Source organism: Pollachius pollachius (genome assembly GCF_949987615.1).
Source record: "Pollachius pollachius genome assembly, chromosome: 10".
NCBI classification, from domain to species: domain Eukaryota; kingdom Metazoa; phylum Chordata; class Actinopteri; order Gadiformes; family Gadidae; genus Pollachius; species Pollachius pollachius.
This window is the reverse complement of record NC_136943.1, coordinates 7,480,377-7,497,121: the sequence shown is the minus strand read 5'-3', so window position 1 is coordinate 7,497,121 and position 16,745 is coordinate 7,480,377. Positions and strand designations below refer to the sequence as shown.

At 45.7% G+C, this 16,745-nt stretch overlaps 2 protein-coding genes across 4 annotated transcripts in view; both read right to left on the bottom strand.

Moving 5' to 3' along the window:
* flt4 (fms related receptor tyrosine kinase 4) overlaps positions 1 to 8,186 on the bottom strand; it is a 46,248-nt gene extending 38,062 nt beyond the window's left edge. For 2 of the 3 annotated variants that reach the window (XM_079744919.1, XM_079744920.1), the window contains exon 1: positions 7,951 to 8,186. In XM_079744919.1, the coding sequence (XP_079601045.1) occupies positions 7,951 to 8,008 (58 nt within the window). In that variant the 5' untranslated portion in view covers positions 8,009 to 8,186. Of the gene's footprint in view, positions 1 to 5,452; positions 5,564 to 7,950 lie in introns of those variants that run through there. The other variant, XM_079744921.1, reaches the window with a different exon arrangement.
* A 3,026-nt stretch (positions 8,187 to 11,212) lies between these two features.
* On the bottom strand, positions 11,213 to 16,151 carry trim105 (tripartite motif containing 105). Its single transcript, XM_079744923.1, has 7 exons — positions 16,028 to 16,151; positions 15,293 to 15,618; positions 14,441 to 14,536; positions 13,579 to 13,812; positions 13,116 to 13,129; positions 12,837 to 12,952; positions 11,213 to 12,608 (listed from the first exon to the last, which is right to left on the bottom strand). Exons 2-7 carry the CDS (start codon positions 15,566 to 15,568, stop codon positions 12,040 to 12,042), a joined length of 1,305 nt encoding a protein of 434 aa, XP_079601049.1. The 5' UTR covers positions 15,569 to 15,618; positions 16,028 to 16,151; the 3' UTR covers positions 11,213 to 12,039.
* Positions 16,152 to 16,745: the final 594 nt, after the last annotated feature.

Sequence of the window (16,745 nt, the reverse complement as noted above, 5' to 3'; positions counted from 1 at the left end):
GCATGCATACTACATGCATCCCTTTACACCACCGCGGGGACCCACGCTAGGAGCGGCCAAGAGAAGAAATCTGTATGCATGTGAATGTTCAATGTTTCCCTTGAACGTGATTCGAGTTGCCTAAAGAAGATTTGTAGCACATTAGTAGCTGTTTGCCAATCTGCCGATAGTTATTAAAGGTACAAATCAAGGGGAGCTCCGGATCCCGCGAAAGAACACAGGGACTCTTTGTAAAGTACTTCTTGGGTGTGATACAGTGTGCTGTCGTTGAAGTGCCGTGAACGTGCTCCATCATCGCGTGGCTCTAAGAGCGATTCTTTTGCATTGATACGGATGTCATTAGGTCGCCCTGGGGTGCACTTTGCTTTTGGTTTATTATACTAACAAACACACTGTGAAATAACGCCAGCCAACACGTTGTGTGCAGTCTGCGCATGGCGCCACGCAAAAACCGTGCCAGATGAGACGCACCAAATGAGGGGGACTTCAAAACACGAAAAAACAGATGTCCTCCCGGGTTCCAATGTGAGTGAGTTTCCATTATTTTCATCATTGAGAGTAATATCCTCCGTGTCTATAACATTACCTACTCGGTGCTATCTCTGCGGCGTGCCCTGAACACAGCATCACGACTTTCCAATTACAACCGAGTGCGTGTCCGCACCGTTTCGGTTGTTGTCGCTTGATTGCTCGAGCATAAAAAAAAAACGAAAATTCGCTCAGAAAATGAATGGTTAACGACTACCTTTAACAAATGTGGAAAAGGGCAGAGTGCCAGAAAAGAGTCGGATCCGGCTACCCCCTCTTTCCGATGCATTCCGCTTGGTGCTGAGGAGATAAGACTGACACTTTAGGTGATTTTACCTAGACCCAGAAGAGGCAGCATTCCTCGTTTTATAGAAGTGATAAAACACACACAAGTTATTGCGGTGATGCACTCCCTTCACTCACTAATGACTCAGGGCCAGGGGAATGAGAAATGGATGTTTATAAAGTGAGGACAGGGCTACTTCAGACTAATATAAACTACTGAAGTGGGCTTTTTAAAAGGGCTTATCGGCAATTGAAAAACACTAGTTGTGGTTTGGAAAAAACAACACAACATGCATCCAAAAAGCCTGGCTTGTTGTGAGTGTGATTGAGGTGAATTCCTGTACACACGACAGATCGTTCAGCCTTTTTTTCGGCTTTGGAGTTTGAGTTCCTGATAGTAAAACAAAACACTGTCAGTAACACGTGGTGACATGGGCTCTTCTTGTGGTTACCATTTAGCAAGGCACCGAAAGGGCACAATTATTTGTGGTGGTTAAAAGGGAACCTGATTAACTTGGCGTGACTGGGGGACCTCCCACCGGTGCTGTCCCTGTGTGTATACACATGTCTGCATGCCTTCAGTGAGAGGACTCTGATCTCTCTGTTGTTGTGAGTGGAGATTTCGGTGAACAGAGTATTGTCTTTGTCTTCTGTCCCGGCCTCAGCTGGCTTTTTAAAGCAAACACCACGCTTTTAGTCGCCTAAAACAACTTTTCGGAAGTAAATGTTTGTTTAAAAGAGCAATAAAAAGTTAGAAACAGGCAGTGTGCATTAGGGTTTGAATTTGAGTCACTGTACTGAAGGACATTAGGGGAGGGAAAACATTTCTCAGCATTGTGTGACACTGGAGTACGAGTGAGTCAACAAACGTAAATATGGTCGCTCAACACACAGACACACACCCACACATGCACGCCGGCACATGCACACACACACACTCACACACGCACACACACACGCACACACACACGCACACACACACTACTTTAGCACACAGCTGTTGTTCATGGAGGCTGTGGACGACATGCTTCTGTCATGATGGAAAGGCCAGATGTATACATACTCAAGAGAGCCAAAGAAAGTCCTTCCCAAGAGCACTTGGGCCTATTGACATCACTTATACCTTATATACTGCAGCTTGTCATCTTGGCAACAAACACGGCTGAGCGATCCCAAAGACGTGTCCCCTTTGTCGATGAGAGCCCGTCAATATTCACGCTAGGGTAACCCGAAGCCTATACTTAGTTGCACAAAAAAATAATACAAATGTGCATCTGCAAAATCTGTGTCTAGGCACAACGGCGAAAACGCTGGGAAAGGTACTGATGTGAAGTACTGTGTTTCTACTGCGGCAGTGGATGATGCATCGAACGCCACTGGGGAAGAACGGCTACTTACTTTTTTGTTTCCTCCTGCTATTGATGTAAATAGATGGCGTGCTGCTCTCCGTATAACTCATGGAGCCGGAGTCGTAAATAACCCGCTCATGTAAAGTCGCTTAATTATTCTACTCTGTCACTTCAATGGCTCATATTGGCATATTGGCTCATATGGCTCACATTCATCAAAGACATTATGAAGAACACCTGCTGAGGGCAGATAACTTGTGGCCATACGTTAAAACCGTTCTGGATGCCAGGGGCATACTAATCTCAATGTAAAGCCAGCCCACCCCTCACCCATGTGCAGCCCAATGGGAGGCTGACAGATAATAGAAACTGTGTGAAACACCGGCATCAAAGGTTAGTGTGAGCAAAACGATTAGCCCTAAGCGCCTGCCATAGAACAGAATGAAATTCTGTCTTGGGTCTTGTCTTTTATTGCTGCTAAACTTCCTGTTTTTCTCCATCATGTCCTTGTTTCTCCTGCTTCCCTTTTTCATGGACAGGGCAGGACATGTTGCCCTGAGTGCGTTTCCTTGCACCTCTATAGTTTTGTCTGTGATGGGTCACGTGTCATGAACAGGAAAAGAGGATCAGAGTATAAACAAAACAAAATAAACCGTATTCTGGATTTAGCCTGTGGTGGACTGTGGGATTCTTTCAAGAAATATGTTTTTCTTTTATAACGTTGCTGAAAAGTGGACATTACCCTTGATTAGAAGGTTTCCATCACTTAACATTTTCCAAACTTTATGCTATTTTAATACAGTTAATTAGAATACCCAAAGTACGTCAAAATCAGGGAACGTACCGCAGACAAAAAGTACACCACGTACCTCTAACAGTTACATTTAATGCCTGCATAATCGTTTAGCAATTATATGCAAATTGGGCTGAATTGGGACTTTGGAAAAAAAAAATCTAAAAACCTTTTTAGTTATTAGCAGCTCCGAGCGTAGGTGACAAAAACAAGCCTGCAGTTGTTTCAGTGTCCCCGTGTGAGTATGTGTAAAGGCCAGGGCCGCCGGCCTCTGAAATAGCCCACCGTGTCCGGCAGGAGGGGGGGGGGCCAGCCAGGAGGGCAGCCAGGCCACGGAGCAGACCTGGTCTCTGGGATGTGGAGTCAACCAGCCCCAGGGCTCTCCTCTCCTGCCTCTTCCTCAACCTCTCTCGCTCTCTCTCTCTGCTCACACTCTCTCTCAATGCTACCATCCATCTCCCCCCACCCACCCACCAACCCACACACACAGTCACACACACACACAGTACTCCCCCGCACTCATCTGAAAGGAATAATGGAACAAAACAACAATAACTCACAATCTATTTCCTCAGTCAATTGGACACAAGGCCAGTGCCTGAGTCAGGCAACAGACCGACTGGCACGCACGCTTTTTGATTTCATTGTTAGGAAGTAAGATGACATTCAGCGCATCCCTGTTCTCTGCGTTATTAGGATTCAGGCCTTTTTCCTACTTCCCGTCCGAACAGGGATTTGCAACATAAGGATGCATGGCGTACGGCCATCTGGGGCGCGTTTCCTATCCGACTCAATCTTCCTATACCTGCCTCTCAGGCACACCGGACAGTGCAGGCTCTTCCTCTGTGACCGGCTATTTTCACCAGTCAGCACTTTTTTATGACTTAGATGATATTTGTTTCCCCCTAGTTGGGGAGGGAGGGAGGGAGGGGGGGGCGGAATGAACCTGCAGTTAACACTTGATGGAATATTACCGGATAGTTGCAGGCAATGCTGTATCGACTATCAATCTTTGAATTATTTTTCCCCCTCGCTGATTGATTATTAATGTTGAGTAGACGGGGTGATTTTGATTGCAAAATGGTCGACTTGTTTGCTGCAAACCTCAGATGGGTGCAGGATAACGACCACATTGCTATGGCGGCGGCTGCCTCAGACATCCTTTGGTACCTGGGTGAATGGCAGCGCTGAAGGCAAGGTCAACGGTGCAAGTTGTTAGCAGTTCACCATAATGGGAGGTTGAAGGCCTCGGGAGAGTGCAACACATTTTCATTAGGCCATGCCAATATGTTCTCGTTCCCACGAACCCGAGTGAATCATAGCATAGGAGTGTTATTGGTGCTCTGTTAAAAACCTACACTCCTTCAATAAGCAATCACCCAGCTGCTGCCGCTTCTTATTAACACCAGTAAGTGAAAGAAATTAGGCTCAGCATTGCTAAAAAAACACAAACGGTGGTGTAACATCCCGTCGATGCTGGGGAAGGGGAGATTTTGCCCTTGTGCTGGATCCTTTGCAGGTTAGGCACTACATGCAATAAGTTATGGATAGGCTGACAGGGGAAGGGTTCCTCGTGAGTTGTAATGTTGTAATGTTTAAACAGCAGTCCATTTTTGCATGTTATTGCAGGGTAGAAACAGGTGTTATTTATAATGGCGCTGATATTGGGAACAAAATTAATTTCATCAATTACACCTGTGTTTACGCTGCTATGAAATGTCAAAATGGCTTCTGTGAAAAGGGCATGTCGATCCACTGCGGTCTCCCCACTTCAACTCTTTCATTTGGATGGAGTAAGGAGGTGATTGCCATGCAAATGGGAGTTTATCAGCCATATTCCAGTTCAACCACAACATACATGGGAGTGCAAAAGAGAACTTTAATCTATTGGTGAAGCAATTACAGCAGAAGCAATGAAACTCCCAGTGGAAAACTGTTCACCTTCTCCAATTTCGAGGACTCAATGTCAAGGAGTCCAAAACAAAGTACTAGCTGAATAAGAGATGTATTTTCTATATGAATAACACCAAAAATCAATACCACTGCTTGCTGTTTGAGAAATGAGAAAGAAGAGACGATAAAGAGACTGATAATGCCAACATAATCCAAGGAAAGTGGCTACGGCGGCCTTAAGGTGTGGCTTGTTTATTGTTCTTCACTTTAGTATGGAAGACATGCAGCCTCGGGGCCTCTTATGTCATGGGAACAGGGCTCAAGGAAGATGCTCACTGCATTGCCAGGCAAAAGAAACATACATTTCTCTCACACCACAAGATAATACCGTGCCTCAGCGAGGCCCCCTGATATGATACCATGGGAAAAGAACAGCCCTTCCTAAACCCCATACAGTAGAATCCAGTCAATACAGCGTAAATAACGCTGTACTTATGTATATAATAGCCACACAACACATTGAGGGGTCAAGGGGATGGAAGCAAGAAAGAAAAAAACGAAATAAATAAACACAGGTGGTTTGCATTAAATGTCTGACACTCACTAGACAGTAACTTGGCCCCGGCCATGGATTCCTGCCGTTGAAGGAGATAATCCCTCCGCGCCTACAACGCACTCAGCACATGGGTGCTGGTGTATAGATTGACCATACGCCTGCAAGCCATACGCGATGACAACGTGGTTCCCGCGCACAACAGCCGGCCGCTACAGCATGCTCCCATATGTCCCACATGATGACAGAGCCGCCGCTGTTGGCATATTTATTTATCCGACTTCACCCCACCCGGTGCTGACGACATTCCACTCTTTCTACGTGTGGTTACACCCGTAACCACCAGCCACCAATCACCACCGCACCCCCTCATCTCCCTCGCAAGCTAATATTCAAGGGCACGGATCCCCCCCCCCCCCCCCCCCCCCCAGCCCAGAGAAGATCCCCCTTATGCGGTTGAAACCCGAGGATCTCTGCCGGAAGATTGGAGGCTCACTGTTGTTGGCTGGAGCCACCCCAACAGACAGACAGTAGGTGACTACAATAACACACTTTCAGATTGGTTTTGCAGGGGGGGGGGGGGGTAGGATGATCTGATCAAGCAGAGGTATGCACACAGAAAAAACACACACACACACACACACACACAGGCACTCACACTCTCTCTCTCACACACACACACACACACACACACACTGACCGCTAGCAGTAATAACAATATTTTAGCCGTCGGGGTAGAGGGGGGGAGGGACACACACATCATCGCTCTCATTTGGATTCAGAGCTCGGCCTCTGAACTATCTGAAACTGCTGTTTTGTTTTTTTGGCTAATCAGTTGTTACGGTCAGTCATATGACGGCCAAGAGGGAGCCCACCCAGGGGAGAACAGCGAGTCCTCAAAGCTTTAGAACTCAGTAACCTGCTTCAGGCACCCAACACCAGAACCTTTTCACTAAACCAATGTCCCCAAAATGTTTTGTTTAGTTTTTTCTGCTCTCTCGTCAGGAAGAGGAGGATGAAGAAGAAAGTGAAATGGTCTGGGATCAACATGAGGCTGAGAGACTTGAGACTGAAACATGGCGCTGCTGACCCTGTGACGACCGAGACAGAAAGTATTGTATTGAGAGTGAATAACCCCCCCACACACACACGCACACACACACACACACACACACACACACACACGGACACACGGACACACCACCTCCTCCTCCAGCCCCCAAAGGCCTTAATCTTATCATTGCAGGAAATAAACTCACATTTATTGCATTTTCAGCGACCACCTTGGTATTCTCCTTTTATATCATAAGTGAATAGAGTTGCTTCAGTTGAACAGCAAACCCCATTAATCCCAGCGCTTGTCCTATGAGGACAGGCGTCCTCACTGATCCATCCTACTACCTTTATTACATAATGATGATGCTAATGATTTAAATGAGGATGAGGAAGAGGCGGCGGAGGAGGAGGAAGAGGAGAAGAAGTAGGAGGAGGAGGAGGAACTGGTTCAGGAACTGTGACGTGGGACAATTACTCTCTTGGCGTCGCTTTGTAGACTCTATGCATTAATATGTGAATGAGATTTATGCAAATGGTTAAGTCGTGATGTTAATAAAAAGTGGCAGAATAATCGTATGCAAGCACACTAGGATGCAATAACATATGCCTTCATTGATACTATCGTAATATCATAGCAATACTAAATCAGAAATCGACTATAAATATTAGTACATGTCCCATATCCTGTCGTGGTGACACACATCGAGTGTGAGTCAAAGCCTGAATAGAGTAACAGCCAATCGGCACCCTGGGTGGCCATATGGTATCTCTTCCTCCAAAAAAGAGCCCCAGCTGTTCAGCAGAAACTCGTGGTGAATGTACGATCTACTCCGAACCTCGGGTTCAGCTTCAAGTAAAAACTGCAAACTTGGGGTTATGTCGATGAATACATGTATTGGTTCCATATCACCTGTGGGCCTACTTAATCAATAGTAAGGGATACAGTCAATAACTCCCACGCACGCGGTGTGTATGGTCGCCGCCTAGTTCACGAGGTCAACATTAAAGGAGTTAAGAGGTCTTAATGTATTGCAGTTCAACGCTCCATCTTCATGTCACTGCCTAACCAAAGGAATTACCTAAAACAATTTGCAAATCATATACCATAACACTTTCTCTGCCAATTCACCATCACATTTGGCACATGTTTAACTAGCTAACATTCGGGAAATTATTATTTTTATACATATTTTTGTATAACATAGCCTATATTAAAACATACAACAGGAATATAGGACATCTGCATGGACTCGGTCACAATTCAAGGATTTGTAATTCAGATGGGCATTTAGAGATTGACACGTTAATAAATGAACGGATTTTTTTTTAAACGCAAGAGACGCCTGTGGAATGATTCTGATGACTAGCGAACATCATATGTTCTACTTTAGTGTCGAAGGACAGTGTCTGATCAACATAACAGCTCTTCGTCCTCTACTTTGACCTGCGATAAAAACTTTTCACTCCAAAAACTTTCAAGAAGTCATGCTCACCTGAGGCACACGCAATTACAATCCAAACTCGACAGAAAAACGTTGCATCCGTCTTCATTTCCAAATTTCCAGTTGGCAGTGGTAAGCCAATATTTACTTTTATGTTATATTCTTTTTAAAATCCTAAATCTTTGTGTAGTCAACCACTATAGAAAGGCGGGAAACGCTGTGGAAAGTCACTTTAATAGTCCGCGTCTGCAAAACACTCTTCAGGTGAACTCCAGGCGAACGATGCGTTCCCCACTCGGCTGCTGGAGAGAGGATGTGCGAATTCCGGAATGGTAAGAAAAAGAAAAGCGTTTTCCTGTCAAATGGATGCACAGGGCAGTGAATGGGGTTTACAATGATTTCCCTTTCCCCTGCTCGTGACTGGAGCATGCACACCCACCCCTCTAGTTCATAAAACAAGCAACTAAAGTCGGTGTGTGTGTGTGCGTGCGTGCGTGCGTGTGTGTGCGCGTGTGCGTGTGTGTGGGAGAGGTGGTGTTTGTGTGTGTGTGGGGGGGAGGGGGGGGGGTCCATATCCATGACTAATTTTCTTCATGGTGTAAAGATTAAATTTACATCATGGCCACTTAATCGTTCAAAGTGGTTTTAATTAAGCCTACACAATAGCATACTGAGTTGTTTCATTGAGCTGGCTATCTTTGGGCACCAGAATGTATATGGCTTGATTTCCAAAATATGTATTTTTTTGTTTTACCTTTTTCGATTGAGTATTATTGATCCATTTTAAAGGTTAACTACAGCGGGACAACGTTCTAAAGAACAGCAAGTACCAGCAATTTAACTTGGAGATTTTACTCTTACAGAGGCCAGCAGGTGATAAGGTTATACCATGGTCATTGAACAGGCTATGGGGAAAGATGTGCAGTAGGACTTTCATCAAACTTCTCAAATTACTGCCTGGTGTTTCAAAGATCATTTTAACACATAAAACCATTTATATACTGTGAATTGCCATGCTTAATGTGGTGTGACAATTGTGTTGGCGAACAAATCTTTCAAATGTAAAAGCATGGCTACACATGCATAAAACATGTACTTGAACAACGCGTGTGTGTGTGTGTGTGGGGGTGTGCGTGTGCATGTTCCTATGTGTGCGTTTGTGCTTGCGTGTGTAACTGCAGCAATTTTGCTTCACATCTTTATACAGAAAAAATGACCACGGTCACAATTCATACCTGATCAATTGAGCAGATATCACTACCCTTTTGTTCTCAAAACTCACAGGGCTAAAAACTGATGACATAACAAATTGTGTTTCCAGAATGAGTGCCATTCTATCTTCCTTCCCACCTAATGGGCCGTGCTATTTATTAATTTGAATGGGTTTGTGCTTTGGTTGAATAAACTGAACACAAGTCATCCCTATAAATGAGTTCTTATGTGACTGATTTCGCAAAGAGTAACAAAAGTCGGGCTAAAAGCAATGAATGAGCAGCAGCATGGAGCAGAAGGAACATGTCTTGTTTGTGTGGGCACACCACTACCCTTCTCATTTACAGCAGTCCACTAGCCTGGCCCTGAAAATCAATGTTGTGATTGACTGGATGTAATTAAAAAAGGGTTATTGCACACTTTGCTCCGAGAAATAAAAACAGACTTCAACCTGTGGCCGGTCTGGCATGCTGTTGGGAGTTCCAACATTCAATTACAGATACAACAGAGCTGATCGCCAGCTTATAGAGCTGCTGATCACGGATGTCAAAAAGAGACATCTGACCATCCAAAAACAAGCCAGCCACAAGTTAAAAAGTGTTGACTGAGGCAACTCTGGGAGTGAGATGAAAGTGTCGGGTATAATGCAGCTTCGCTCCTGGGAGGTTGAGGGGGGACGCGAGGGGGGGGGGGGGGAGTAACTAAAAGAGCTCAAGGACTCGTCCTTGAAGGGCCACCAGTCCATCCGGCCTACCCTCTGCAGGAAACACATAACGGATCCACTGGTGCCATCCTAGGAAGGATGTGGAAAATACAAGCAACCAACTCACTTACTGGCCGCCACTCATTCACATGCTCCCTCCTCAACTACCCTGCAGGCTGCGACGGGCTACTTTGATGTGGCTGAAAAGGCTTGGACGCCGTGGTTAATGTTTGGAATGCGGCCCTCACCCCCACAGTAAATGAAACAATCACAGGTTATGCTGGTCGATACATCAGTTAATATAAGTAGAATCTCATGCACGTTGGACTTCTCCTAATACATCGTAAAACGAGAAGGGCCCTAATGTGCAAAGCGTAACATCCGTAGTGGGTCGGCAGACTGATAATAAGTGTGGGTTTTATTCACTGCAAGAATGAGTCCAACCTCATTCCTTCATCATTTTGCCAGAATCCTTGATTTAATTACAAAATATAATTCTTTGATTCCATTGACTAAAGGTCAGACTCTAAACAACAGCAACTCACAGAGTAAGCCCGAGTTACTTTTCATTTGTTCTATTTCAACAACGTGACAGCGACACGGCTAGAGAAAGAGGTCAAAGTCCGTTGTTTGTAGTCTGCAGTAAATGCTGCCATTCATTCGGAGCTTGCTGCTTCCAACGGAGGCCCACGTATTCAGTCTGGACAGTCGTCGTACTAGTTTTCCAGTCTGCAGGAGAGGACACCACAGTATCCTGCACAGTTTTACCCCCAGAGGCCCGTCAAGCAGCCCCCGACTCTCTCACTGTTTGTCTGACCTCTGACCGGCCGAAGGGAAACAGGACATTGGTGCGCTCGTGTGTTTGGAGAGATAACCACAGGACAAGGCCCATCCTCGCAGTTAAAGTGTCAGGGATGGCTCAGATGTGTTCAGAACATCCACACCAGGTGCAGGACTGTCAGGGTTCTCCCCCACCCATCACACGGACATGTGCGAGCACACACACACAGGACGCTTTATTGTTCAATCTTTTTGTGCGATCCACTTTGTCATCCTTGCATATTTCAAGCAAGGTCACCCGAGAGTCATAGGCCTGAGGGGAAAAAAGGCCATATTCTGTAAGTGAAGTGCATTATGTGTTTTAATATTGTGCGGGCATTGATCTTTTATGTCATCTCAACGGTGGGATTTTCCAACTGATTTTAATCTATAATATTAGTATTTTCTTCAACTGATGTGGGGCTGCACTACTTGTCATGCAAAGGGCTTGGAAATGGTTAACATTTCACTTTTGCACAAATTTGGCAGTGTTCAGTGCAGAGCAAATAATAATGAGATGGGCAGCAACAATCATGAGATAAACAACTCAATAATGCTTGATTGATTTTCTGTAATAATACATTTAATAGTTTGCAGTTTGCATTTAAATTGAAATTGGCGCAAGGAAAAGGTACGCAATATACCCATAAGGTATTGCAAAAGTCAATACTTTGCAATCATAATTTTCTTAACCAAATCTTCCAAGTCAAACAGAAAAAGCCAATAAAGTAAACAAATGACATTTAACTTGCAAAACCACCATGCATTGAATGAGAAGACTAATAATACAAATATAATCTAGTGATCTCAATAGTTTTGCAAAGGTCCGAAATGCTTCAAACAATATTTCAATGGTTTCGAAGTTTTTCTATGGAGATTTTATTCAATACACGCATGCATTGAGTCCACTGTTTGGCCGAATAATGGTCATTAGCAGCCATTATATTAAAAGAAAATTGACAAATCAGTGGAATGTAATTACTAGTGTTTGGTAAAGCGCTGAAGCACTTTAACTATAATTGGCTTTTAGAGTTTGGCAGGCCACACAACGCAGCTTATTGTCATACAATTTAGGTTAAGCACAGCATCATTCGTTTCCCAGTCATCCTAAAATGTTCCATTGTTTGCTTTCAGATGCAAAATGAATATATATAGCAAAGTCTGCCAATGAAGAAACAAATAAATCAAATGTCCGGATAATTGAAAAATGAGATGAGAAGCTATGCGAGCTGTTGGCTTGCACCATGGCAGAGTCAACAACATAGGCTCTAACAAGAAATACACCATTGACGACAACAACAGTTGCAACGCTGCTACGGCAAAGCATGGCTACAAAGGCACTTGGTCACGAGAGCCAACGGACACCTCGGTCTGGCCATGTCTCTGCTTCCCTAGCCGGACCGCACTCAGACCACCAGAGAGACGGGGAGGTGGTGGATGAGCTGGATGGGCTGCGGCCTCTGGCAGTCGTCGGCGATGCAGGGGCTGAAGAAGGGGTACACCTTGCCCCTGGGGCCGTCGGCGAACGAGTGCAGGAGGCTCATGTTGTCCGCGTCGTAGAAGGACACCCGCCGCTCCTCGCAGTCCAGGAACACGCCGATGCGTCGCGGCGGTGCCAGCGAGCGCACCGGCAGCCGTGTCCAGGGCTGGGTGCCCGCTGAGTACTCGTCGCTGTTCCGCAGCCTCAGGGTCCAGTAGCCGCTCTCGGGGCTGAGCTTGACGCGGGCGCCCCGGTCCACCGCCTCCGACGCCACGCCAAGGTCCCACTTATGCTTGCTGCCCACGCCCACCTCCCAGTAGTGTCGGCCCGAGCCGAAGCCCTCGGCGGCCAGCACGTTGACGCACTGCAGGAAGCGCTTGGGGCTGGGCTTGTACGGGACCAGGCCGCTGCCGGACTCCACCGCCACCGTCTTGTCCCTGGAGACGTAGACGCTCGGGTGGGCCGTGTCCACGTCAAAGGTCAACGGGGCCGGACCTATGAGGCGTGGGGAGGTAAATAAAGGCTTGAGTGATAAGGACGGATCATAATCTCATAATGTAAAACATTGATTAATGTCCTCCAATGTGGGTGTGTTATGGTCGGCTGGTAATTCTACCTCCTGTACGGAGAATCTCTCTTTGTTCTCATTGATTATTGTACACGCAGTTGTTCTTCTTTCATGCAGCGGCCTAAGAGGAGCAAACCCCTGAGGGAAAGCATTACCTGGTTTTAAAGACTTGAACATCTTCCTCCACGTGATGTACTGTAATGGCGCTGTGTATTTGACGCTGAAAGCATTCATATCTAGCTCCGGCGCTGCGTCCACCTGTACACACAGCCTGGCGAAATGCAAACAAATGTTTTCAGGTATGCACGGGTCATTTGTTCACAGGGCAGTTGTCACTACCTACCACACAAATGGAAAGGCTAATCATATGAGTGTGCCATGTGTGACTGCAGGCCAAATACTTGTCTATCAAACATAATGTCATTATTGCTTACCTTATCTGTGGCAGCTAAGAGACAGAGGAGGGTGAGGAAGGAAAAAAATAAGATTTACACTGCATTAGTGCTATTCTGAAATGAGACAAGCGAAACTGATTGCAAAATTGAATTATCCAAACTGATAATATAATAGTAATGGGTCTCGTTTGAACGATACACAAATGATTCAGAAAGAGTAGACCTCCTTATCTACCAAGTTTATTCTGCTTGACGTAGCCCTTCTTAATGCATACTGAATGGTGATTGTGTGTAGGAGTGTGCACAATCACGCACACAGTGTGTCCTGTGTTTGTCCTCTGTGATTCCATACGTACAATGTCCTTGCGTCTGAGATTGAATTTATTGAATGCATTATTATAGAAAAACGAAAATGCATTGGCTATTATAATATCACTCCAAACTGATTTCCTAGTACGTAGCGGAGGCCGAAACACCTCACCTGTAGGCGGTTAACGCTCACCTCGGTCAGCGTGGTGTTCTCGCTGGCGGCGAAGGCCTGCTGCAGCGCTCTGATGTTCTGCTCCAGCTCCTTCACCGCCTCCCGGCTGTCCTCCAGGTGGCGCCGCAGTTTATCCGTCACCTCCCGCTGCTCCCGCCTCATCTGCTCCATCACGCAGGCCTCCTCCTCCTGGAGGAACTGCTGCAGGGCCCTGAACTCGCCCTGGACACGGGCTTGAAGCTTGGCTCCCACCCTCTGAGGCAAAGGAAGAGAGATCCACGGCTGGTGAAGGACCTGCACTATACTGTGGTTTGGACTTAACATCAGCTCCATCCAATTACCTGATGCAAATCCACAGCGCTGGCGAGTTGACCGGACCCTGTGTGCTGATTCAAGGGGTATGGGTGTTTTGTCCTTACGATGCAATACTAATTGAAATTAACCTATGGGGTGCTTAGTGGCAGAGGTGCCGTTATCGCAGGTGTTTTACAAACTTGCAGCCAATCAAGTGGCCGCCTAAGGTAATACAAGAGGTCTTGTTATCTCAATTTGGAGATTAACCAAGAAACCCTGCAAATTTCCAAGTTAATTGGGCAGAGCGTCGATATTTAGTTTTAATTTCAGAGGCTGCAAAACACATCTCGAGTCCGAGGTCACATAATTGGAGTTAATGATGCACAGAATATTCAGAACATCACTGAACACACAAGCAAGTGTGATATTTAAAGGGCCATGTTGGCAACGGATACAGGCTGTGTTGACACCTGCTTTATGCATTGAAGCACTCACTTTATCAGCAAGCATCACCCAATATAGCCCTTAGGACTGATATGAGAAATCGTATCTGTTAAGTGCTGCCTCGTGGCCACACAGACCAGTGTACCTTTATAGTGTCCATCTTCTCTTGGTCCCTGTGGATTATGTTGAATAACTCTTCTTTCTTCACGAGATGGCTTTCCAATGACTCCTTCAGTTGTTTCTGATTCAACAAATTGAAGAAGAAAGAGGTAGCAAAACAACATCTGCATAATGAAGGAACTTATTGTACTGTTATATTTCCTTTGGGCACAGTCATACGGTCATCATGCATATTTATGATACTGTTAGAAGGAGAGGCAGTTGATCTTCGCTCTTAGCAATTTATGGGAGGGACGTCGCAGCTACAAATGTATTTAATTGACTGAGATAGTGTCATCTACACTGTTCTGTAAATGAGCAAAATAAACGTTATCAGCTGTGGATAGCTCCAAGGTGGACTGCCATTGACTTCAACTGTATTGATTATTCCAGTTCACAGGATTTAGAGTCTTGAGCTTGCGAGGCAGTTGGATTTGCGAGATTAGGATCACACTAGAATCCATTTTGCCAGGCTTCAAGTAATGAGCTTGTGGCCGAACCGCAGGGGTTCGGACCAATCAGTGTTCAATGAGGAACTACATGATCTGTGTGATACATGATAGACAGATGGTTCATTCAATCACCTGCCAAGTATTTTTTGAAAGTGCCTGCCCTTTCCAAGGACAACATCCCAGATGGTTCGGTGTAAAACCATCTGGTGTGTCAGGTTAATGAAGACCTGCTTCAAAGCTATACGTCAACTGACATTTAATCTGTCAGCCTATACTTTGAAATCACTGAGAATTAACAGGCAACCAGGCACCAGAAATCCAATTAGAGCTGAATACATATACTCTTTATTGCTGGCAAATGTGAACAAAGTTTAACAATAGCCCACCTCTATGTTCTTTGTGTAGCTGTCCGAAGAGCTGGCTCTGACCTTCTCCACCATGGCCGTCACCAAGTAGTTGGTGTGAAACTGTTTGGAGCTGAACTCCTTGCGGCACTGGGGGCAGCTCACACACCCCTGTACCCCTCTCCAGTACCTGGAGATGCAGTTCTTGCAGAAGTGATGCACGCATGGCAGCATGACAGGGTCTCGGAACAAATCGCAGCATATTGCACACGTCAGGTCCTCCCGTAGACTGCCTCTTTGCGACGCAGCCACCGCCATGGTGCTCAGATGGCGTCTTGATGTGGAGAAATAGCAGTGACAACAGACCCCTGGGTGGAGAAACAATTGTTTTTTAGAGATGTAATACTCTCAACACCCACGGCATATCCTGCAGGAGAGCCAGGGTAAACAACACGTCGCAGCGGACAACTCGACTCTTATCCACGTAGGCCTAGATTATGCTAGCTAACGAAAGCGAAAGTACTTGGGAGTAAAACGGTTTGGGGGGGTCATCCTCATGGTCGATCACGAGATGGCGTGCTTCATTGCGGTGTCAACAAGTTAATGTTTTGCACGACAGGGGTTGGCATTTGATGCCATAACAACAAAGCAAGTACTGGACGCGTTGTCCAAGACACAGCCAGTTGAGCCTAAAAAAGAGCTAGCCAAGAAGCGAGGCTAATAATCGAACATGTGGGAATACAATACGCTTTATGTTGCGCTTTGTAATTAACTTACTGAGCGAGTTTTGCCACCCAAAGTGTCCCTATCTTTTCCTGTGCTGGGGAGTTGGAGCGCGCAGCTGCTTGAGGTTGGAACAACACAGGGAACACTGTGTACTGTACGGGACACGCCCCCCGAGTACACCGCGTCTTCTAATTGGTCAACCTCCGATTGTCATGCGTTCCAAAGTAAACACACACACACACTGAATTCACATTTCACCCCCTAGTCGTGTTTCTTCAATAATGCACCACCCTGTTTATTTCTCTGTAGGCTGATAGGACAGGTCAGTCAGTTCAATTTTGTTTGCATAGCCCTTAAACACAGTTAAATTCTCAATTTACTGCCCTATATTTATGACACCCAATAACCCTAGCCCCCAAAGAGAAATAAATAAAACCCTTAATTAACAAGGTAGCCCACTCGTGTTCCTTAATCAGAAATACTATAGTGTCATGCATAATTAAATCAGCAGGCTTAACTGGAAAACAATAGTATACACATGGGGAATCTAATAAAGTGTCTTATTTTTGAAATCAAATATCCACAGGTGTCCCTGTGAACTCTTGCATGTGGAAAAAAAACAGTTAAGCCTTACAGGTGAATACAAAGCAAAAGAGAGGCGGAGAGCGATGCAGGCTTCTCCTTGATCATACTCACCTACTGACTCTCTCTCTCTCTCTCTCTCTCTCTCTCTCTCTCTCTCTCTCTCTCTCTCTCTCTCTCTCTCTCT